Source organism: Myiozetetes cayanensis, unplaced genomic scaffold (genome assembly GCF_022539395.1).
Source record: "Myiozetetes cayanensis isolate MyiCay16 unplaced genomic scaffold, myiCay2020 scf12, whole genome shotgun sequence".
Classification (NCBI taxonomy): Eukaryota; Metazoa; Chordata; class Aves; order Passeriformes; family Tyrannidae; genus Myiozetetes; species Myiozetetes cayanensis.
The window spans coordinates 17,260,234-17,285,287 of NW_026086826.1; the positions used below are offsets into that span (position 1 = coordinate 17,260,234).

Consider the following 25,054-nt stretch of genomic DNA (forward strand, 5'->3'; position numbering starts at 1 on the left):
AATGCATTGACAGAACAGCTCTGCATTATTTGTTTTCTACAACTGTCCTGTAAATGGGAGACATTTCTTTTTCTTTAGGGTTTTGGGGACTTTTTGCACCAGTTGAGAGTATTTCTCTGAAGATCTCCAAAGATATGCTTTCTCTTATAGAGCAATTTGTTTTTTTCATTGACAAATAGTTGCCTATCCAGGATTCAGTTTGTAAGACAGAGGTGGTGATTTTCTTGGTTTTGACACTTTGAGTTTTATTTCTGACATACATATTTTCTGGGTCTATCCAGACTGTAGTTTAAATGCAAATATACTAGGAAAGCTGAAAAAATGAAATGTTTACAAAAGCACTAGTCTTTTGTGTAATACAAGAGAGCTGGGTAAATGAAATTGGTTTGCTGCTGTGCTACACCTGTTCTTAATATTTTCCTTGCATCTTCACTAGTTATATTATATTTATAGTGTCTCTGCATCTTAACCATTCTGGAGCACTTGATGCTTGTTTCAGCTGTGGTGCACCTGATCATTATGGGACCACACAGCTACCTTATTTACATCCCCCCCAAAAGTTAGTGATACAGTGAGAAAAAAACTAACTTCTTGGGAGCCATAGAAAACTATAGCAACTGAAAGGTACTTATGCACATGACTCATTTGAAACACATGGATAATCCTATTAAAATCAGCGGGACTACTTACGTATTTTAAGATAGGCACCTGCCTAAGTACCTTGGTAATTCAGACTCTGTAAGAGCAGCAGAGACTGAGTAAATTCCAGACCTAGAAAACTAGGAGAAATGCCAAGACTTCATGAGACTTCAGGCAGCACAAGCAGTGGCACCAGTTAGAACGATTAGCTGGCTAGGAATGGAATTCAGCTGTGCTTTGGAAAAGCTGATATGTCTTAGGGTTATTGAGTTTTATTGTTTGTTAATTTGTGGGTATTTCACTGCAGAACTTGAAGTGGCCATGTGGCACAGAAGAGCATGTCTTTCAGCTTTGCAGTGTGCAGAAGCTGTGAGGTCCACATGGCACAGATACTGTGTGTGTAATATCGGATGAGAAGGTGGTGTGAGATTTTTGTGTAATGAAGGTGCATTCTACAGGCCAGTGAGCAGTAAAACTGCCACATAAAGCTGTGAAGTAGCAAAACCAGCAATAAAAATGTATTTCCCGCAGGAGCCTTGACATTGCAATTACAACCAGCTAGCTTAGCTGTAAATATCTCTACATGGAAAAGCACTATAAAATAAAACAACAAATTCTGTTGCAGGAACCATGAAGATTCAGTGTATGATGCCAGAACCTCTCCTCACTTAGCAGTGGGAGGGGCACATCATATTTTCATGTTAACAGGAACTGATAAACAGGCTCTCACTGTTCTCTTATCAGTGGCTCTTTGTTTCTGATAAGGAAATTGCCAGACTAGACTTCCCAGAAATTTTTGTCTCTCACAACAGCCTTCTGCTGCAGGCGTCAGCAAAACCTTGCAGCAGCAGCAGTTGCTGAGTAAGAACATCTGACATAAGTCTGGAGGTATCAAAATGTAGCTGATGGAGCTGCATGTGCCACTGTTGTATCCTGGCACTGCTGTGCTGGCTGCCATAGTGGCACTGCACCGGCCTGTGGAGTCAGAGGAGAAACTCTCCTGAGTTCTGCTGCAAACACTTGTGCCTGTTTGCTTTGTTAACATCACTTCTTTTGAAGTATTTGCAGCACACCAACACTTGTACTGATCAGAGGTTTCCAGATTTAGTGATTCAGCTGTAGGGACTTCAGTTCTTTACTGACTTGTTAGTGTTATCACTAAGAATGTATAGCACACCAGAAAGATTCCTGATTATGTAGCTGGAGAAAAATATTCTGTTGACAGGTTGAACCATACTTCAAGGCTTTGTTGAAAAAGTTTAGTTTGTATGAACAGATAGATCACAGTGCAGTGCTGAGGAAAATGGCATATCCTTTTCTCAACAGGGTATCTAGGATAGCTTTAAAGTTTATCTGAGCTACTGACATACAAAAATAGCATATATGCTATGTTGACAAAATTATGCGTGTCTGGTAGGCCAAGAAGACAGGGAATGACCAACCATACAGCACTGTAAAGAGCTTGCCTATTCAGCTGAAATTTTTAACCTCTTGGAAAAGAAAATATCTAGAACATATGTCTGTATTTATTCACCCATGTAGCTTTTTTTTTTTGATCCTTTCAAAGCACTTTAAAATCATGTTGCAGTGTTACTATGGAGTAGATTAATATTTTTCATTATTTACAGACAAATAGACTTTGGTTCTGAAAACTTAAAAAGCTTGTCTAAACCTGATAGTATTGCTGAAACAATTCTTTATTGTTTCTACTTTTAGTTATTCTCGAGTAAGAAGTCTGTGGCTGTAGAATAATAGGAGAGAAGTGAACCATTTCATGGATAGCTTTGTACATGTAGTAGTTTTGAACTTGAAGGTGGTGTGTTGTCCTGTGAGAGAACACAGAATCATAGAATCATTTATGTTGGAAAAGACCTTTAAGATCAGTGAGTCCAGCTGTGCACCTAACACTGCCAAGTCTACCAAATGAATACATGAAGTATTAAAGCTTAAGTTATATTGGTGTTCTAGCAGTAATAGCCAGTTCTATGTCTCACTTTGTTATTTCTTTCCTGGAGTTTGAATAAGAAACTATTCACCTCCAGAGATTGTTTTATTTGGTGAACATGTTTTTCTTTCAGGTTAATAGACTTAAGGCTTGCTAAAATAAATAAAAAAATCAAAACATGTTATAGACATAGAGAACTTTCATGAGAACCAAATGTCCTAATGCCATTATCCCCTGAATAGCCTTCGGAGTCAAATACCATAAATGCACAGAGAAAGATCTGATTGCTGAGTAATCTGAGTTGCCCCCACCTTTCAAGAAAAGCCATCTACTGAATATGGAATAAATTCTTAGTTAGTAACAGAAGTGGAAGCAAGGTTTTTTAATTTGAATCAGTGAATTTGTCAATGTTTCTGGATACAGGATTACCACTGGAGCATATACTACCATAGAGATGTCTGCTTTTTTTTTCCCCCCCTCAGAGCAGCCATCTCTATGTGCCTGTATTTTGAACAAAGATTTCAAAGTATAGAGAACATAAAACTAGTGGCCATGGTTCTAACTAGTAATAGCAATTAAAATATTTGTTTTGTTTTGTTGCAAATATAAATTATGCACGGTTAATGCTTTTCTGTAGTCTTTCTCTTTTGCTTCTTACAGAAAAAAACCCAAAGAATTTCATAACCATGAATTTATTTCAAATTTGAATGAAGAAAATTAGGATTTCATTTACTTCTGAACTGTTTGAGTCCTCAAATTTTGAGTAATGTCTTCTCAAAAATCTTTACTAACTTGTAGCTGTCCTCTTGACTTTTATGGCAGCTGTGTCTTAATCCAAATTTAAATGCAATCTTTTGCTTTTTGTAAGATTTTTTACAAAATTCAATTTGAATTAAAAAATGTTATCTCTTTAAGTCTGTCAGATCATCTCATTTTTTTTTCCTAATTTCATTGAAGAGAAGCTAAGAGAGAGGATACAGAAGCACTTACATGTACTTCCCTCCCCTTGTCTGGTTTGTTATAATAATACAATGGTGTGATCCCAACTTCAGGTACTGCACAGTCTACTTCAGGAGGACAAGTAGAATACAGAGCTCTGTCTGGAATTTGCTACATGGCATGGTATCATTTCGTTGGCCTTATCTGGACTAGTGAATTCATTCTTGCCTGTCAGCAAATGGTGATTGCTGGGGCAGTGGTTACTTGTTATTTCAACAGGTGAGTGCAGAATTGCCCCTGAAAAGTTTTGGGGATTTTCCAGCATTTACTTTCAATCTTTTTCAAGGAAAAATAGTCTGAAATACATTACTATTTATGTCAATATATGAAATCCAATTTACTGTAAAATAATGTTGCTTGTTGCAAGATCTGTTGAGTTAGATTTTACAATATGCATGATAATAATGTGACTCACCCCTACCTCTGGACATATTAGGCCCAACTGAGCCTTCCTATAAGCCATTAGAGCTGAGCTGACTCTGGTGGAATTACCATTCGGAAGGCAGAGGCTGCATTTGACCCTTTTCCAGGAGAGTGCATTAGCTCCAAATGAGAAGCTATCTAGAGTTCCTTGGTAATATCATGTATTCATAGGCATTTGACCTTTTTGTAAGTGTTCATCCCTGCCCTGCATTTTCCTTTATTCTAACTGCAAAACTGACTGGTCTATTACTCTTTTTTTCATTCTGTGCAGTTATTTTCAGTAAACTGTAAAAGCTTCAACACCTTTGTTAAATACTCAGAGATGTGTAAACCAGCTTCCTTGAATTTTATACTGCCCTGGAATGTAAATGTGGAGGAAATGAGGAAAAGTAAAACGAAAGTGAATTGGTTTTGTGCACTCATTGCAGGGAAAGATTTAAATCTCACAATACATGATTGAATTGTTTGACAATGAAGAGCGCAGTAGCCTGATAACATTTTCCCTCATAAGTGTTTTATGAGCTCTCTCATCTTCATTGCTCTGTACTTCTGTGCCCAGTGATGAGATTTTCTGATCTGTGAAAAACTCTGGCATTTAAGGCATTTCTTCATTTTGTGTTAGAGGAATATGTCAATAACCTCAATTTGTTAAGAAATTAGCCTTTGAGGAAGGTGATGTGAGAGTGAGGTGGGGAGCCTGGCGGGAGAGGGCTTGGGGACCTTGGAGCACTGGTGGCAGCTGCCAAAGACCATCTGGCTTGGGAAGTTGGGAAGGGAGGCTTTAGGCTTCTTCAAAACTTAGGAAGCAGCTTTTTGTTGATGGTCTCCAGAATGTTTCATCATCCATCTCCTGGATGTTTCAGTGGCTGATCAAGAGGCCTGCTGCCTCCAGATAGTGTGTTCCCTTCAGCCCAGCAGAGGCACCAGTGCAGGCTCTGCCTGCAGGAGTGGCTCCATAAAGTTTTCCTTCAGCAGCCAGCAGCCCATGCTGTTCCAGCCAAAGCAACAAGGCTGAAAGACTGGTAAAAGCCAGTGTCCACTGCTGTTTTAAGCAATATTTTACCATCCCATCCAACAAGCCAAGGCAGGACAATGTTTAGCACGTGTTTTGGGAGCCTGTCCTGGACACGATTCTCTACACTGCCGACAGCCATGCCACTGAACCGGAGCTTAGGTAAAAGAGCAAAATCTACAATGTTGCTTTTTAAAAAGCTGAGATCTGTAGAGTGACGTAGTTTCACGCTATTGTTTTACATGGCATGATAGGACCTGAGAAGGGAGGAACTTGCACTTCTGATGTCATCTCCTTTTTTTCCAATTGAAGCTCTAAATGCAAGGAACTGGCATGGCTGTGCTGCTGTGGATAGTGGGCTCCTCTTTTCTTGTAAGCACATGGAGGAACCTCAGCTTTAGCAGCTGAGTGCTGAGGCACTAAAGGTTCATTTAAACTGGCTTGAGAAAGTACAGGAAAGTGAAGTAGTTCTGCTGAGTTCCTGGGCTCTGTTGCTGCAGTGCATTTTGGTACAATACACCATATAAATCCCCAAGGCAAAGGCACTGTCCATATCTTGTTCACACAGAGCAGGGAAGCACCTGTAGAAACTGCTGTGATGACATTTACTGCTCTGTTAGGGGCTTCCGCTTTCCAGCTATTTTTTACTGCTGCAGGAACTGGCTGTGGAGTACAGAAGGTTCCTGCTCCCAATTGTATTGAAATCATTTTGTACCTTTACCATTGAGCTTTCCTCTTGCTTGCCAGGTGACATGTACTGTGTTGAGAGAGTTGTGCTTGGAAGGGGTAATGCAGCTCTTCTGTAGTGGTAATCCCTTTTCCCAGCCTTTAGGCTGTCACCATGGATCTGCAGAGATGCAGAGCAGTGCAGGAGTGGGGAGAGGATGGTTAGCTGCAGGAGCACTCCCACTATCAAGGGCAAGGGTTATCTCGAGCTGTTCCAGCAATTCTGAGCTTGTCTGCTGTGTGTTTTTAATGTATTCCCTGGGGGAGCATCATAAAGGCATGTCATAAGAGTTTGTTTATGGTATCTTACAGAGAGACTTTCTTCTTTGCTTGTAAGTGCTCTGAGGAAATGGTGTGGCCTTTCCCTGCGGAAATCTCCTTCCAAGCACACACAGCAAATGTGCTGCACGGCCAACAGCCACAGTGCCATCGCAAATGGGGAGGGCTGGGCGCCGTTCTGCTTGGATTAGCTTTACAGGTTACTTACGTTTGACCTGTAATAGCATGGATGAAAATGGATTTTGCCTTCTTTTATTTTAGATGAAACATGAATACGTGAAAGATTTTATTAAAATAAATAGAATGTTTTTCTTAACAATTACTTTTTACGACTTGTGAAAACGGCTCAGTATTTTAAAAAACCTTGTTTGTTACTACTGGTGTTTTACATGAAGGTTTATTTTCACCTTGGTGTGCTTAGGTGTTTTGTGTGTAATTACCTTTTCAGGGAGATGAGGTTTCTCCCCTGGGGTTAAAGGAAGGTGATATGGTAACTTGATCCAAGTCACAGCCATCAGTGTTCTGTCCATGTTTGAGCTTACTTAGTAACTCCAGTATGTCACTGCACAGTTTGGAAATTAAGGAAGCCTATAAGCATTTGCAGGATTCGCATTCTAAAGTGTTCAGTACCACAACTTCCAACAGACGTGAGATATACACAACTCCGAGTAAGTCAGAAATGAAAGTTTATGGATTTGCACCAAAGTCATTGAGAGATGAACTAGAACCAAGTTTTTAAAGGCTTCCTCTTCCATCTTCAAATATATCTGCAATATTTATGGACACCTTTTGCCCTAGTTACATACTTGACCTAAAAGAGCCATCAGCATGTGTGTAGTCAGACCTGTCCCAGCTGTTTTTGAGATCAGGTAAAAGGGCAGATGGACGTCCAGTCTGTGTGTTCTCTGTTAGTCTGATAATGTCTCTTTTATTACAAATCTTGTAATTTACTGTATTTGTTTAAAAATTGAGCTTCATATTTACTTGAGGAAGATAAGATTCATTCACTAACACTTTTAAAGTATTTTGTACTAAAGCTTTTCTTAGGCAGTCTTTGAAACAGGTGAGGCATGAGTGAAGAGAACTGTAAACATAGCTCTGAAGAGAACAGGATTTTAAAGAAATGAAGAAATACCCTTTTTCCCCCGCCCCATTCAAATGTCTGTGTCTGTTGGGTGTGTCAAGATTACGTTTTTGCTTCTCATAAAAACAATGTTTTTAAAATGAAAGCCAAGATGCATGCATGATCATCTGATTCAAGGAACTTAGCATTAGAAAATAAATTGAATGTCACAGAGCTTACAAGAAAATAAGACAATTGGCTAGTATTGATGAAAGAAAATTATTAAAAGATAACATGGTATTGAATACAGGTTCACAGGATGCTGGAATGGTAGTGTTCTGTGTAAATCAAACAATCTCGTGGTAATATAAAATAGAAATATCAAAGAGGAAAAGAAAGCTGTGACCCTACTCAGTCTTATATCTTTCCCTGATAACTTGTGTGCATGCAGTGGATTTCACATGCACAGAATTCACTGCATAATGTGAACTGCCTACAAAATTCATGCATATGGGGCTGACTGTGCTTGTGCCAAAGTCACTTCAGGATTGCAGACATGTACAAAGGTTGGTGAAACTTCAGCCTTGGGGGTAACAGGAGTAGGTGGATGACTGAACCAATCCCGAGCTTGTTTAGAGTCAGAAGCATCACCAGTTGCTGTGTTTAGCCAGTTTCCTGTGTTTCCTACTCGGAGCCAGAATTGTAAGGAAAATCTGTTCTTTTTTAATCTATTTGGAAGCAAAGCAAGAAATCTTGACAGATCCTATTCTTGTGATAATTCCTAAAAATAGGAAAAGAAGGTGTGGAAAAGCGTGTGTAAGAAAAAAGAAAGTGTGTAAAAATTTATCAAAACGAAGTTTCACATTTTGACATTCCTGCTCATTATTCAGTCTGGTTAAAAATAACCCTTCTTCATTTTTCTCTTCAGTAGCAAGTACGTTATTAACACGAGTAAACTTTCTCCTTTCTGTGTTTCTTATCACTTGTTAACCTTTAACTTGCAGAAACTTAATAATTTGTATTCCAGGACCAAACTGAGTGTCATATGTAAGGTGGTGTATGGGGGAGAAAGAAACAGTGGTTCAATATGAATGGAATAAGTCATGCATATTGCAATGAATGTGTTCCTAACACAGAAACCTGATGACTTGAAAAAAACCAACCAAACTGCCTTATTCAGTATAAAATTCCACTATCCCCAAAGGTGTTCCCCTCGTTGTAAGATCAAAAATAATAAATACAGCAACTGCTTTTCTGGAATTTCCTATTTAAAATAATGTGGTATATTCACATATTTAAATACAACTTCTCAGCTGCAAAGTATTTATAGAGTTTTGAATGAACTGCAGTGATACCTTCAGGATTCTTGCAGAACTGTAATACCTATCTTGATATAGTGTGTATAATATAAATCCTTACTGAGGTGAGGATTTCATAAAAATATAATTTTATAACTTTTTAGCCCCAGCCAGTCAGTCTCTTATTGGTGCCTTTTAATTTTTTAGTTTCCTGTGAAAATCATTGATTTTTCAAGAAAACAAAGGTTTTGAAGGAACCACTTCTGAAGACAGGGCTTCTTATTTGTGATATGAGGTCTGATCTTTAGTCCAACTGCTGCTGGTCCTGTTGCCTAACTGAATTGTTCAGGGTTGGGCCAGTTGCTTAAGAGTTGCTTTACAGAAGGGCTAATTATGAATATTGATCAGTGTGGGGTTTTTTTTTAATCCCATGAAACAGTTTTTAAAGGAGTGAGGGAGTGTCTTTAAGTTGATTTCCTGGGTTTTATGTAAATTCTTGAGAGTGTGTCATACTACTGTCTGCAAAAGACTGACATTAAACTGAGCTTTATAAAGGAACCAAAACCATAAAACTTGTATTTAGGCCATTTTTTTTTGTCTTTGCTGTTTGATTTTGGCAGAGACATTGTTTCTCAAAAATAATGCAGGTTATTGTGTACTAGTACTACAAATTTTTAGTCTAAATTATAATTCTAACCATATAGTAAAATATTCCCTTTTTTGTGTGTGTATTCCCTTTTAAAAGAAATCCTGCTGAGTGAGAACAAACAAAAAAGATTAATCATATGAACAAAACGTAAACCAAAATTTGGCCAAATTGCAACTATAAAAGTAGATAGTAGCTCTCAATTTTACATTTGAGAACTTGTAATTTTTTTCTATTTTTAATTTTACCTGTAAGCAAGAAACAGTGGATTCATTCCCTCAGGCAGAAATCTTGCAGAAACAACAGTCAAATGAAAGATTGCAGCAAATAAGAGAAGTGACAGAGACTGGAGAGAGGTGTTCAAGGAGTGTTCTCAGATATTACTCACTTCTGTATTTTCCATTGTAATTTTCTGCCTAGATATTTTTCCATCACGGGAAACAGCCATTGCTTAAGAACTAAACTAATTCAATGGAATTTATAAACTTGGCTGCTTTTTTTTTTTTTTTTTACTAAGGTGAACATTCAGATGAAGTCAGTAGAAAACCTGGAGTAGTTCAAGTAGGAAAGGGGAGATAATGTCTTAATCCTTAAAATTTTGACATACTGAAAAGACACGATGCTTATCTTCTTCAATAAGTTTCTAAACCATTTCTAAATTGTTTGCTTTTCTTTCTAGAAATAAAAATAGCCCACCACCTCACCCAGTCCTGTCTTCCATATCAGTTCTCTTTTGCTACCATCTAGGAACTGCTGTCAAGGGCTCATTTCTAATCACAATACTGAGAATACCAAGGATTGTTCTTTTGTACCTTTATAATGTCCTAAAACAAAAGGTAGGTATATGCTTCTGAAAGACTATAAAAATAATAACTAAAAGGTGAAATCACAGGGGGGAAAAAAGTGAAGAATATATTTCTTGCTTAAAAGTGGATGATATTAAATGGATTTTATATTTTATCCTGTTTTCTTCATTAAGGAAGCTTTTTTTCTCTCATCTCAGATATCAGTGCTTCCTTTTTCTTCTCAACTCAGATAAAAAGCAGAAAATACCAATATACTCCCCCTTAATTTAGTTTTTATAGGTAAGGTTTTTATGAAGGATAAGGAAAAAAATTGGCAGAATGCTCTATTAAAAATATTTTGCATCATAAATTTTTAAAAAGCAAAAGTAAGAATATTGTTGGATATAAGATCTGTTATAGAAAATATTTCATCTATGAAAGAAGAACTATTCCTGAGATTTGTGTAGTATCCAAAACACATCTTTTAAGATTTATAAAACATATAGCTGGGCTATTTTGAATGTTTTTTCACCTTCGTTTTACCTTTCATGCATCACCACATCTGTTATCTTCTGTTGGAAACATATCACTGTAGTTAATTCTGGCACTTTGGCAAGAATGAGAGGTCTCTCATGCTCCTTTTAATAGGATAGAAAGATGTGGATGTAGAAGTGTCTGGGTTTATGTTGCTTTCTTATGAAAGTTTTGGTTCTAAAACTTGGTGAGTTGTGTCAACTAAGAACTTTATAAAGATGATAGGTGGGATGACTTGGAATATTTTCTGCCCTTAGAGAAAGCGGGATAAGTGGACTCGGTGGGTGCACAGCTTGATAATCTGAATAGCTGTAGATTTAATTAGCAAAGAAAGATGATTTGGGGCTGCAGTGATGTGCTACGGGCTCCCTTTGGTCTGGTTCCCCAGCATTCAGCTGAGGATGTTACACGACCCGTTGCTGTAACTGCTGCTGAAGAGGCTGGAAAGTGCCGTGGCCAACTCTTGTCCTCAGTCCACAGCAGAATCCCCCCAAGAGTAACCTAATTCCATCCCATGGGAGAAAGGACAGGCTATGGCCCCTGTCATTGAGGCCCTTTCCATAGAGGGCCAGAGTAGTGGAACTGAAGGACGGAGAAGTGATGCTGCGTTCTTGTAGAGCTCACCCAGACTTCACCACCCTTGCAAAAAAATGCTGCTGTTCTCTGTGAACAGAGAAAAAGATAGAGGTCTGCAAGCTTGCAGGTGAATTTATGGATAATTTCTACACAGCAGTCTTCAAGCAGAGTCAGAGAGGAGGTTGTAGTTGGAGTCCCTTGCTCTAGGCTTTTAACAAACAATACTTACTGAGATAATATAGTTTTAGTAGAATAATTTGTCCAGCAATACATGACAAGAGTAAAGTATTTCTCTGTCAGGAGTCACTATTTGAAAGGATTTATTCCTGGAGTGTTTTCATGAACCTTTTTGGAAAAAGTTGGGAGGTTCGTGGTTTCTGCACGAACAACAGGAGTTGTTGGGATCTGAGTTTTCCTGTAGTGACTGGAAGATCTCTGCTTTCCAAAGTAAGACAAAAACACTCTGACTCCTTGAAAAAGAAGGTTAAAAAGATATCCCTGAACTGAATTTCCTTTTGTTAAGAAAAACAGCCAGTAAATTTGTAAGGTTGCCATGGCTACCGAGGTGTCTTTTTCTTATCTTGCATCATCTTTGTGATGAACAGTTCTGAGCTCATGATGTGATGGGGGTACAGGGACATGAAAAAAACAGTGAGCTTTATTGCTCTGTTTCTAGTATGAAATTAATATAGATCAATGGTCTAAGAATAGTCTGTTCTTCAAGCTTTTCCTTCCTGTCCCGAAAAATGAATGTATGCTCTGAGTTAATACACATATATGTGCATATAAGGCCTTCTGCCCGTTCTTTTATTTTTGTTCATTAGGGTACCAGTCATTTCAGAACTGTGAGGGTTTTTTGATAAACAAAAAAGTTCAAAATCTGTCAGTGTACTCCTGGGTCACTGCAAAGTACTGTAAGGGTTACTGACTTGCCTGCTGTTTTGTTCTCCAAGCAGCTGTTAGCTCACAAAGCTGCTTGCAGCACTTATTTTCTTTTCCCAGAGAAGAATCTTCCATCCACAGGAAAAAAAAATACCTACAGTTCATCAGTCATTAATACTGAAGGGTTTGAATTAAAAACAATTCTTATAATCCTAGTGGAAATATCTGCTGTCTAAGTGAAAACTTTAGTAGAAGAGTCAGAAACCTATAAAGCAACTTTTTTCTAAAATGCCAGTTTTGATTGAGTCTAATTATGTGTCCAGTAACCAATCGTTTCATTTTATTGCAGAAGAATGCAAAGTGCCTGTTCAAGTGCTGTTTCTGCTGGTTTTGCTGCCAGGAAAGTTGCTTAAGATACTTTAACCAGGTATGATCTGTCATCTCTGTCACTCAGCCTAGTCTGGATGCTGTGTGTGGGTGCCAGCCCCGTAACACAGCTAAAAAGCTACAGCCAGTGCCTGCAGGCCAAAGTTTCGAGCTGGCCACCTAAATTAAATAAAAAAGCCTTCAAGTGCAGATGGAACTTGTTGCAAAGAAACAGGGAATTGACAAACGTGCGAGGTGTAAGATTTTAGAGAACTTTTTAATACAGCGTGAGACAACCCTTTCAGAGGGCCACTTGCTGTTTCTGTAGGTAAGAAGACTTAACATTTTGTTGAGATGTGCCAGACAGACTACTGAAACACAGAGGGTCCAGGTGGAAGGAAGCAATGAAGAATTAAGAAAAACACCTGGAGATTGAACCAGTTGTCATTGAACTAGATACAGTGTTTTCCACCTGGAAGTATTGAGTAAAGAAACTTGAACTCCTGATGAATGATTGCCATTATCAGTATATCTGGGAATATGATTTTGGATGTTAGAAGTCTTGTCTAAAAAGTATTTTTATTTGGAAAAGGATGATTTCTGCCATACAGCAACTTTTAAGATACTGGACACTTTTTTTCTCCTTTTCTCCAAATGTGTTCCATCTTTATATACATAATTGTAAATAATTAATTTTTCTCTTTCTCATTTCCCTTTTTTTATGCCTGGTGACTGTGATATTCTTAATGTGAAAGGAAATCAGATGTTCATGCTGATTCCTAAATCTCTGATTGCTGAGTTCTTTGTTCTCATTTCTGAAGGCAGTAGTGAAGTAAACAAGACAATTCTCATAAAGGGTCTGACTTGTCCTCTTAAGTACGTGCATAAGTTTAATCTTGGACAGCTATGAAGAGAAAGCTTTTAATTTAGTTCAGCCTAGATTAAATACTTGTGCAGTGAAATCTTTGATGAATTTTCCAGACTTACGTTTTCTAGGTAGGTCTTATGGTAACTGAAGTGGAGAGAAATATCAGAGTTCATTTTGATTCCAGGCTTTCCATTTGCAGTTACCCTTTCCCCTTGACCTGGCTTCCTGCCTTTCAAAGAGATATCCAGCATTCTAGTATTTACTTTCTCCAGCTGTTCTATGCTATGTGTTTGTTAAAACAATTAATTACTGTAATGTTCTTCCTTTTGTTTCAGAAGGCTCTTGTTCCCTTAAAAGATTTCCTGTTTCCTAATCTATTGTAGGCAAATTTCTGTTTTCATATGAGTTGTGGTTTTTAACCTAATGTTCATAACACAGTGTTTGTTGTTAGATAGTTGTTTGAATACCTTTTTGGCAAAGATGATTGTATTCCACGTTTTTCAAATGCAGGGCAGTTTGGGCAACAGTTAGAGAAGAAGAAAAGTAAGACCAGATTTTAATAGAAATTTTATCTGTATGAAGGGCTACCATTGGTCTTAAGTTATTTCATGTAATAGAGTATTTCATGTATCTAATTAGCTTTTTCTCCCCCCCCTTAACAAATGTGTTCAAGCTTGTTTCTTAAAAAAATATATTTTGACTAAGATTGAAAATCTTCATCTTTAATTTTGTAAAATCTGTGGCCAAATGTAAAAGAGAAAAAAAAAGGGGAAAAAAATCCCAATTTTAAGCAGCTTTGACATATTGCTTGATTAACAGAAGTAGTGAGCTCTTAAAAGTTCTTGCTGAAATTGGCGAAAGCTTCTGGGAATAATCTTTAATTTTCCTGTAGATGTTGAACATGGACTTGAGAGTAAGAGTTGGAGGGGTTAAGAAACTGCTTGTACCTACGTTTCTAAGTTCAAATTTTGATTTTTGTATGAGCTGAAATGTGGAACAGCTGTTATGAAAGTTGGTCCAAAGATCATTGTGTACATTAACATTCCTTAATATATTTTTACCTTTTATTCTACTATTACTTTCACTATAGTAATAAGCATATAATTAACTGAAACTCTAAAAAAAAAAAAAAATCACTTCAGCACTATTTTCTTTTCAACCTGTTGTTACACTGCTTAGGTGATTTAAATTCTTTCTGCTCCTTCCTTCACAAGTTTAATCAGGATTAAACAGAGTCCCTTGTTTTCCCTCTGAGAAACTTGCAGATGAGAAACAGGTGCTGGAGGAGGTAACCTTGGTGATAGAATGCAAGCTTCTTTCTTCCCATGCAGAATGAACCAAGTGCTCTGTTATGTTACCAGAGAGTACTTTGCAGGCTGGAGTGCCATCTCGCACGTGGGATTTAACACTGACTTTGATAGTTGCATGAATCCCTGAAATGACTCATTCTCTGCAGGCTCAGCTAAGTTTCTGTTCAGCTCTCCTGGAAGTTAACTGAAACAGGCCAAAAAGTTACCCTGTCATCTTCCCATCATGACAGAGTGCTGAACTGGATGCTGACAATTGCCATATTTCCAGTGGTGGCTGTTGGAGGAGGGATAATGTAAGCCCAGTGTCCTGTGCAGATTGCAATATGGATAATTACTTTCTGCCTTCCTAAATTTCTCTTGGATTCGCAACTGGATCCTGTGCTAAACTGTGGTGTAGTGTTGCTATGTGCTGTTAAACAGTTCACTCCTTAAGCTGTTCCATTTCAGTCATGGGCAAAGTGATTCATGTGTGTGCATAATCCATTAGTAACAATTGTAGAGCACTCTGGGTTCTGTGGCTGAAAAGTGCTTTCTGAATATAAAGTCATTATCCTTACTTGACAATTCTGTTTGCCAACACTTGTCAGAATTACCACAGATTTTTCCTCTTCTGGCTCTGATGGCTTCAATATGTTCCAGATAAACATATCCAATCATTTCAAGTAAAATCTAGGCTCTTGAAATTTCTCTTCTGTAAAAAGAATATACCTTTTTTTTAATGTGGTTTCAGAACTACAAGGCCTGTGTCTCTCCTGCTTTCTGGAGTTGTAGTGTCAGTCTTAGCTTTTGATACATCAAAGCACTCACAACACTTTCCCTTTGCAGCCCTGTTTCAGTGGGTTTTTGTTTTTTTTTTTTTTTTTAAAGAATGCAACAATTTCAGGATAGTTTTGCTTTTCTGTGTCTGCTTTGTGTTCATCTGCAACCAGTTGGCAAAGGGGCTGCTCCGAAGTGCAGTGCCTGGGTTTCTGAAGGAGCTGCTGAGCAGTGTGTGTGGTTTCTCTGTTTCCATCAGTGCAGTTCCTTGCAGTGCAGCCTTCCAGACCCTGCGGCAGCCGTGTCTGAATTCACAGCGTGTAGCCTGCATTTGCTGCTCCTGAGACCCTTCCCTGAGACTGAAAGCCAGCAACTGCCTGCTGTAATAAACCAGAAGCACGACTGTCTGATGGTTGTATATCCATGGCAGTTGGTTGTCTCTGAAACTTTGGATGGCAGCCTATCAGGAGGTTGCAGTTAAATGCCTTGTGGAGAATTCACCTAGATAAGACCAAAAGTCCTGCATGCTAATGTAAGCACAGTTCTCCTCTGCATGCCAAACACATTGTGCCTCACCCCATCAAGTACTTCTTTTTCCTCCCAAAAACAATACTGCATTTTAATGTTACTGGCAAAATTGCTTCTAGATATTGAGGTTGAATTTTCAATCCTCTTGAAAATACAGTTGGATAACATGTTAATCTTAAGTGAAATTGTATTTTAAATATGTTTATTTTCTTTCTAGAGGCTTTATGCATGTGATAACAAGAAATAAAATTCCTTAGGTCTTTACTTGCTCTGTAGGATGAACTATGTAGTGGATAGAGTTGAACAATGCTGACTGATTCCTACTTTGATAACTCTCTTGGCAAATATAATGTGTAATGGAAAAAAATGAAAGCTGTGCTTTCTGGACTGCTTGGAAAAATTCAGGAGGTTATTGGAGAGTTTCTTACAGATGGTAATTAGCCTAAGAACCAAATACAACCATTTCTGTATTAGTTGTATGCTTATTGGTTGGAAGTGGAGGAGGAGAATATTCTCCCTGTATTTGTCAGCCACAGTGCAATAGCCTTTAGTTAACAAGGCTGCAGAAAGCACAGAGTCGGTCCTGGAAGGTGTGAGATGAAATACTTGCACTGGAAAGAGGGGGATGAATGCTGTCGTACAAATTGCTGGTTGGGAGATCAGGCTTATCTCGCAGGAGGGACTGGAATATCTTCCGACAAATGAAGGTAAGAGCAAGCCCATTAGCATCTGTGGGACAGTAGGGAGGGATAAGAGGTAGGCAAGGTCAGAAGAAAAATGACTAGATGTAAACTGTTCATGAGTAAATATTATCTGGAAGTTGGAAGAAGGTTCCTAAGGATAGAGGGACGACTGTCTGGAATAGCTCCAAATGTAAGAGCTGGGAGAGGGAGAAGTCCTAAGTGGTTTAAAGAGGGAACTTTCCACTTAAGAAAAGATTTGTATCATGTGCTAATCTGAAATATCCAGGGACTGGAAGTCCCTTCCAGTCTTATGTCCTCATCTCTTCAGTGGGGCCACACAGGCCTGAGTTGCTCTCATTTCCAACCCCTATCCGAGACTCGTGATCCAACTTTCTCACCGGGTCAGTAACTGTTGCACAGCAGCCACAGAAATGTCATTGCCTCTTGCTACCACCGGATTTTGTTTTCTGAGGGGCCTCCACTGGCAGCTGTGACACTTGGAAGCTAAGACACTTAAAAAGGTCCAGCCTGAGCTGCACTGTGCTGCAGTGGGTGTAGCTAACCAGGGCAGCCCCCAGGAGAGATGGCAGCAACAAGATAAGATCAGGCTGAAAATACCAGCAGAGCAGAAAAAGCTGAACTGGGATGTGAGACCAGCATGTCTCCTGCTTCTTTTTTAAGAAGATTCTGTTGCTATGGCAATTCTCTCTTCCCCAAGCTCATTTTATGAAAGCAAGCCCTAGAATGGAGGACTGAATTCAGCTGTTACACAAAGTAGCAATTATTCTCAACAATTGGAGAACTTACGACCTGGATCTGAGCCACAGTGCCTTTCTCATGAAACTAGCAGGTCAGTTTTTCCAGGACCTTTGACATTCTGGGTTGCGAGGCACAGAAGGATATATTCTTTAAATAGTTTTTTTTCGCATACTGTGGTATTTGGAAATATATAAACATTCACATTCCTTATTTATTAATCCCGACACTGAGAAATCAGTGTCTAGTTCCCAGGCCCCAGAAGAGCCAGAAGAGGCTTGTGTTCTTCAGAGAGGTGGCGGTACAGGACCAACTTACTGGTGCAAGGATAAAGACTGCTCCTGACCCACAATCTCCCATGCCTCCTGATCAATCATGTGCTATCACTGCTCTTACTGCTTGCTTGTCACCATATCAGAGACTACAATTGTAAAATATTGATTCATAAACATAGTAGCTATAATATGCATATAAGGATCAGACTTAGTCTCTTTCTAGCTCAGTATCCCATCTCCAACAGTGGCTGTAAGTGAATGCTAAGATGGAACAAGCAGACCTTGCCCTACCCCTGCGCTGTTTCTGACTCTGTTTTCATCCTGGGGACTTCTTGAGCTGAGTGTTTTCTGTGTGTTTAATATTTCTCAGCTGATTCCTTTTCCCTGAACTTCCCAGTCTCCCTTGAGCTCATGTGAACTTTTAGCAGCTAAAGCATCCTTTGTCCAGCAGTTCACAGATTTATAGTGAGAAGAAATACCATCTGTTTTCAAATTTGGCTTCTACTACTTCATATGGTTCTTCCCCTGCCTGGGTTTTGTCTGGAAGCAACAGTGATCCATCTAACTCTACCTACCCTCTCTGCATTTCTCATGGGTTTGCAGCCCTCTTACTGCATCCTCCTTCAGTTATCTCTTTTCCAGACAGAAGAGCCTGGTGTTCCCCAGACAGAAGACATTCCATACCTTTTGGATCATTCCTGCTGACCTTCTCTCAAACATTTTCAAGTCCACTAAAGCTTTTGTGCATGGAAAAAGAATGTGTTCTGTATTAAAACACAAATAACGTGTTTCTAAATCTTAGCAAGTTCTTAACTGACCATGGTCTACCATCTTAGCCTTCGCAACTATCTTTAGTTTGAAAGGCCATTGTCACCCATACCCTGCAATTGCAAAATGAATGGGATATCTAAGCTTTTTATTCCAAAGTCCAAAATTATTTGCTAATATTGGTAATAGTTTGTATGTGTTAGGTGTTCTCTAGTGAGTAAAGATGAGAAATCATTTGAGCTCCTTTCTGTGCCACACTGAGTTTTCATGGAAACATACATTTACTTAAATGTTAGATGTGTTTTGTTGGTAAGAACATGTGGATTTCTGTGTGGCTGGATGGGACCAGGGTATAGGGTCTGTGTGACAAACTTGGGAATTGTGAGGAAAGTGTATGGAAAAAGATTCTAGGCTGAACAAGAAACCTTTCAAATATTTATTTTTTTGTTCTCAGAAATGTGTTTTTGTGTGGGTTTTTTTTGTGTTTGTTTTGTTTTTTTTTGCTAAAAGGTAGAGATGACTTGGCTAAGTCTTCAGCTTGTGCTAGTAATATTCTTGCTTTGCCTATGTCTGACTAGTTTTGTAGCCTTCAGCAGTTCATTAATTTTTGTCTCTCTCTTATAATGTTGGATTGTTACATGGCTGCCTTTGTGTCTTGAATATTACGATTTTTTAATGCTTACATGACTTGTAACATGTTATAAATGCCAGTTTTTATCAACTGGTTTGTAACACGACAAATCCCTGTGCAGGTACTATACAGTCTCCAGCATTATTTTCAGTCTTACCAAGAGAACTTAGTTAATAAATATCAGAAATTCTTTTCATTGCACATTCTTTGAATACCAAAGTGGCTACTTCAAGAGTGCAAACAAATGGGTATTTATTTAAAGTTTGGAAACAATGTTTGTACAAGTGCACGTGCACTTTCAACTTTTTAATTTTTAAAACACATTTTTTCTCTGCAATTTACAAATGAATACAGAATCTCACTTTAATTTATTGGCAAAATTTATACTGACCTCACCAAATGAGGATCTGCTCTGTGAATTTAGCTCTTAAGGGACAGAAACAAACTGGCACTGGCTGGTCTCTTCCTGCTGCCACATCCTGGGCTGTTACGGTGTGACAGCACTCTGCCAGGAAAGGAACAGCAGCAGGATAAATGAAACTTAGCACAGAAAGCATTTTTTCCTATTTAGGAATTAAGCAAACTTGCTTGTTTAAACAGATTTTTATGCAGATGCTCTATGTGTTTCTATAGAGTTTATTGGAGTCTCTGATTTTGCTTAGAGTAGACAATAAATCCATGGCCTTTATTTATGTTTTTTCCAACTATTGATGTATTTGCTACCATGTAAGTACAATATTTACAGAATGTCACTGGTTTTTTGCATACTATCAGAGAAAAATTGTCTTTCTTGTATAAAATAAATAACATCCACAGTAAAGAGACAAAGAATTTTTGCATGTAATGTCTTTCTTTCTCTGTAATATTTTAAGATAATGTCAATATAGCTTTGGTACACTACAGTATGTTACAAAAATTGCTCTGGGGTAAAATTGGACTCTACAGAATTTTCTTTGCCTTCAGATATCTGAAGTTATTTTATATTTTGAATTGTAAGTAAGAAAAAAACAGTTTTTGAACAGGAAGTGTTTTCAGTAGGCCAGTATAATTCACTTTCAGCAAACCAGTTATGGGCTGGGTTTTTTTACTTCCAGGTGAAGCAGAAAGTAAAGTAAGCACCAAGCACATGATGAGGTGTATCAATTCCTTCAGAACAGTAATCCCCTGCATGCTGTGGTTCTTACTGACCATTCCAGATGTGACTAAAGGTTGTGTGGCATAATCTGCCTTCTAATATTTTGAGTAAAGGGAAACTACTCGTAAGAATTGCTGGTAAAATCCAGCATACGTTTCAAGCATTGTGAGTTTTGCTTTTCTTAGCTGATACTTTGAAGATAGTTTTAAAACCTTGTTGAGGAGCTCCATGAATGGGACATATATGTCAATTTATGCAAAAGTGTGAAAATAATCAAATCCATGAAGGTAAACATTCTATCCTCCCCAGCTGTAAAATTTTCAATACATTGAAAAACTGGGAGTGCCCCTACTGTGTGTTGAAGTTCAGAGTGGGGTGAGGCTTGTGGCCTTACAGTCACTGGTCTAGTCCAGGATCCTTCAGCTGTTCTTTTCCAGTAATTTCCACAGTTGGTTTCACCTTTCATGAGAAGGTTTATTTTATGGCTATAATCATAAGCTTGAATTTCAGTACCATATAAATAGTTTGAAAGCACCATGTATAAAAGCTTTTTAATCATCAACTTTTAATGGCTTGGTAAATACATAACTTCATTATTTCCCTTTGCCAGCAGTCTTGAAGATAGATAGCAAATAAGTTTGGATAGTGGGACTCCAGGTGTTTCATGGTAATTGTGTTATATTCATTCACAAAATTAGGGTAGAGAACTTAGGTATTTTAAAATAGAATTGATAAAGGTGGGTCCAGAAATTTATTTAGCCACTATTGTAGCATTTGCTAAAGTGGAAATTATGTAGAAAAACTCTTGGAAGTTAGAAGCATAATTGTTATAGTAACTTTAAATAAAATTGACATATTTATGCAGTGTAAATCTTTATATTCATAAAGATAGTATTTCCAAATAAAAGAGTTTAAGGCTTTGCATTTTGCTGAAGTAAAATCTAGATTACGAGTCTTTCCTCTCTCACTGCGTTATTACCTTATCTCATTTCAGCATGCATACACAACTACAGCCATAAATGGGACAAATTTTTGTACATCAGCAAAGGATGCTGACTGTATTTTGGCAAGGAATTCTGCACAACTTGCATCCATTAGCTGTTTTGGAGATTTTCTCCTATTTCTAGGAAAGGTAAGAGTAAGAAAAGTACTGTTTTGTAAGGATGAAGTGAAAAATCAGGTTTGATTATCTTTTCATATACCTAAAGTAAATAAAGTTTGTCTTTGCTAAAGTCAGTGTTGTGAATGCTATAAAATGAGTTCAGGAGAGAAGAATGTTTGAAGAATTTAATTTAATTTATTTCTTCAAACTTAACTTTTCAAATTTAATTCTTCGAATTAAATTCTTCTTTCAAACTTAATTCTTCAAATTTAACTTTTCATAGTCTTTGCAGAGTTATTTAGTTGTATTACAGTAGTGTCCTTGGAGCCACTCTTGCAGTTTCCATTGCAACAAGTCTTTGGTAGATGCACAGCAAAAGATTGCCTCTGCCCTATGGAATTTACACATGGAATTGAAAAGTGTGACAACTGTGTGGTGCTGGAAACTGCTTAGCTATCTCCCAGAGGAGATGTGCTGCTAAAATATTGGCTGTAATCTATTTACCTCAGGGTTTTTGGGAAGTTGTTTGGGGTTTTTTTTAAAGGAAGATTTCTACATGATTAATGAGGTTTTCCTTCTCTCTCGCTGCCCTTTACAGGTGTTTGTTGTATGTTTTACTGTTTTTGGAGGATTGATGGCATTTAACTACCACCGGGAGTTGCAAGCTTGGGTAGTTCCTCTGTTGCTGGTTGGATTTTTTGCCTACCTGATGTCCCACAGCTTTCTGTCTGTGTTTGAAGTGACAGCAGATGCCATGTTTCTTTGCTTTGCTATTGATATGGAAACAAATGATGGAACTGCAGAGAAGCCATACTTCGTGGATCAGGAGCTGCTGGTAAACCCCAGTGATAACAGCAAAAATATTTGAGCCATTCTTAGCTTTTAAACACTTTTTCTTTGCCCAAGACCTAGCAATTTGAACCCACAATCCATGCTATTTCCTTTCCAACACCTTAGAACAGGATGGACTCAGGGATACAAGTCATACATTAATTTATAAAGTGAAGTAAATGGGTTCCTTGACTCCTGTGTGCTTGGCTATGATCTGCTGCCTTCTTTTAGATCATACTCTATAAGTAGTGGGTGATTATTTAGGCCTTATTGGATATATCTTCAATATATTGTTGGTAATTAGATAATATAAAGAAATAGATGCACTACCTGCAGAAACTGATCCATGGGGTGCCCTAAGATTAATGTTTATATTTATTGTGACTCACTGTATGATGAAAAAAGTAAACAACAAGGTATTTCTTGTTGCAAGCAGCAGGTCAGGGATCCATTTCACATCCTATGGATGCTGTACTTCTGAAGAAACTTCATGCAAACCTGAATTGCTCTGCTTCATACCTTTATAGATTCTTTTGCCAAAACACTGTCTTCTGTCTCTTGATTAAATTCTTCTGTCTCTGGACAGATTGTTCTGTGTCTTTACCCTTGTAATTACCATGTTGTATTACCATCAGTATGTAGCTAATAGCAATGGAGAGCTATATCTGAAGCATTTGAATATATATGTGCCATCTCTTTCTTATTAAGAGAATATCTGAAGATCCAGAATTTTTTTTCCTTTCGTGTTATTTTTGCCAGTTCTGTCTTTTCCTCCATAAACCATGCAACAAAGAAAATGTTAGTGATTCATGAAAAACAAACTCAGCAGCCAAAGCAGCTCACATGACACGAATGTTCTGGATGGATTTCTTCAGGACAGTATCTGAAGAACCGTTTTGGTTTATTTTATTTTTTTTTTAATATTGCTGTCAGAGTCTCTGTGATGTTCATAGAATTTTGTTGAGAACAAAGAAAAACTGAAACCGAAAACCAGCAGAAAGGCAGCCTAAAGATAGGCTTAACCCTTTGTACAGAAGAAAGCAGATATATATTCTTTGGCTTTGGTTCAGAACAGTACTTACGCACATGTCCTGGATAGGAATATAACTGAATGGAAAACTCTGAAGCCTTGACCTTTGTTCTTCCCCCTCTGTTTTGCCAAATGCTAAAATACTTCTTGAGCCAATTCCCTTTCATGAAACAAACAGAGGCTTTCCTTTCTCCACTTCCAAACTTTTGTGGTAGTTTTTCTTTAACTCTGGTCTTAATTCCTTGTAATGAGCCATGCCCTAGGGCTGTGGATGAAGAGAGGATTTCCCACAGGGCTAAGGAGTCTTCCAAGCAGTGTACCCTTTTATGGAAAAACTGGGGGCAGCACATCCAAACTCCTCCTCACTGTATGATCAAGAGTAAGTTTGCTTACATAGCCAAGAATTTGGAGTTTCCCAACACATGAAGGCATTTGTCTGTGTTACAGTTGGGTTACAAACATGCTGGGGGTGGAAGGGAGGCTCTGTGGCCCTCAGGACAATATGCAGCAGTGGGCGGAGAACCGGGTAAGGGATTTCATACAGCCAGAGTCCTCATTCCTGCAGTCAGAGATGTAACAGAGATTCTTGGTTCATCCTCCTCAGTTACATTCATCACTTTTGCTGCCTCTGCAGAGTCCCTCCCAGTATCACTCAGTGCCATCCAGTCAGGAACCAACTACAGTTTCTTAGCCCCGGGCTAATTATCTTCCTTTACCAGGTATTTTTATTTACATAATGGTTTGCTTTCCCAAATGACCTCACCCTGGTTTTTGCTTGTAGACCTTTGTGAGTCAGAGTGACAAGTTAACAGAAGGGCAAAAACACAGAAGCACAAGACCTTTCCACGATAATGAAGACGGAACAGAGCTTCAACCTATGGTGAGAGAGGAGCATGGGATATGTACTTACCTGCCAGCTCGTGTGTTTGCCTTTATGTCCCAAGAAGAATGAATGTAGGTTGTCAGGTGTGTCCTGGTGTCTCACAGCAACCAACATACTGTACCCAGTATTCCCTCCTCAGGAAACCCTCTGCTAGTGCAAAATGGATGGATCAAACATTTTTTCTCATCCCCATTCCCCATTGTGCCCAGCTGAGGAGGAGAAATCTGAACAGTGGCAAGAGGGTGGGAGATGAATGCTACTCAGGTAGCCTTTCACATGCCTGCTGTAGCGAAGTCAGAAGAGTGGTAGGTGCTTAACGTCATGCCAGAACTGCTTAAGTTGCAGAGCTGTAATATCAAGCCTAGAGGCCTTCCCTCTCCACCCCCACCCTTTTTCTTTCTCTCTTTTTTTATCAGTATATATGTTTATTTACTCTGTTTTATGGTGGGGTAACAAAGCTGAGGTGCCAGAAGGGAGTGTTTCCCCACACCCAGGCTTGGGAAAGTCCTGACAGTAAACACTCAGGAACTGACATCTGAAAAAATATTGCAGATTGCCCAACCTGAGAGGCTGCCCCAGCAAGTTCAGAATCAGGACTGATTTTCCCCAAGCATTGAGGGGGCCAAGCTAGGGCTGCCAGAGGAAGATCCTGCAGCAACAGCTCCTCTGACACCTACACGTGCTGGGCACTACTATGAGCGTTCTCTGCTGTCACAGCTACTCACATGAGTGTAACAGATGTCAGGGAGTTTTCTTGATCTGCTTTCAAGAGGTACCAGGCTCAAGCCAACTCTCACACAACTCTGTGGGCATTCTGCTGTAGGCAGAGCTCTGCTCCCGTTTACTGGGGGATAGCTGTGCTTAGTTTGGGTCTGTTACTGCATTCTTCAGTAATTTTTTTGCCAAGCACAGAAACCAGAGAGTGAGTGGGTGTTATTCCCTGCAAGAAGATTGTGGATTTGAGACACAAAAGAACCTTAATTGTTTTCCCAGTTTATTCTTCTGACATTTAAATGCAGAAACAGAACTAGTGTTACACATTATTTGACTGCTTTTTTCTCTCTTTGTAGACTTGAACATGAAGCTCATCAGAAATATGAAAGCAGAGCAGCAATAGCAGAAACAATCTTAGAAGAAAAGTAAAGGTTACCAAACACCGCAGGACAAAGTATTAGTTCTCTAAATCTCTGTTGTACTTTCTGCACTGGTAAAATGACACAGTCTGTTTGTATAAAGTATTTTGTGTGTCATCACATCTGATTTTTATTACTACACTTGTTATGATGGTCTGAAAGTTGTTAATAAACAAACTCCTTGTAAATTTC

At 38.5% G+C, this 25,054-nt stretch overlaps 1 protein-coding gene across 4 annotated transcripts in view; it reads left to right on the forward strand.

The window, feature by feature from the left end:
* SLC44A3 (solute carrier family 44 member 3) overlaps positions 1 to 25,054 on the forward strand; it is a 94,659-nt gene extending 69,605 nt beyond the window's left edge. For 3 of the 4 annotated variants that reach the window (XM_050307349.1, XM_050307350.1, XM_050307348.1), the window contains 7 exons: positions 3,637 to 3,802; positions 9,710 to 9,866; positions 12,157 to 12,234; positions 20,878 to 21,015; positions 21,584 to 21,820; positions 23,628 to 23,726; positions 24,800 to 25,054. In XM_050307349.1, coding sequence (XP_050163306.1) covers positions 3,637 to 3,802; positions 9,710 to 9,866; positions 12,157 to 12,234; positions 20,878 to 21,015; positions 21,584 to 21,820; positions 23,628 to 23,726; positions 24,800 to 24,805 — 881 coding nt within the window. In that variant the 3' untranslated portion in view covers positions 24,806 to 25,054. The remainder of the gene's footprint in view (positions 1 to 3,636; positions 3,803 to 9,709; positions 9,867 to 12,156; positions 12,235 to 20,877; positions 21,016 to 21,583; positions 21,821 to 23,627; positions 23,727 to 24,799) is intronic. The other variant, XM_050307351.1, reaches the window with a different exon arrangement.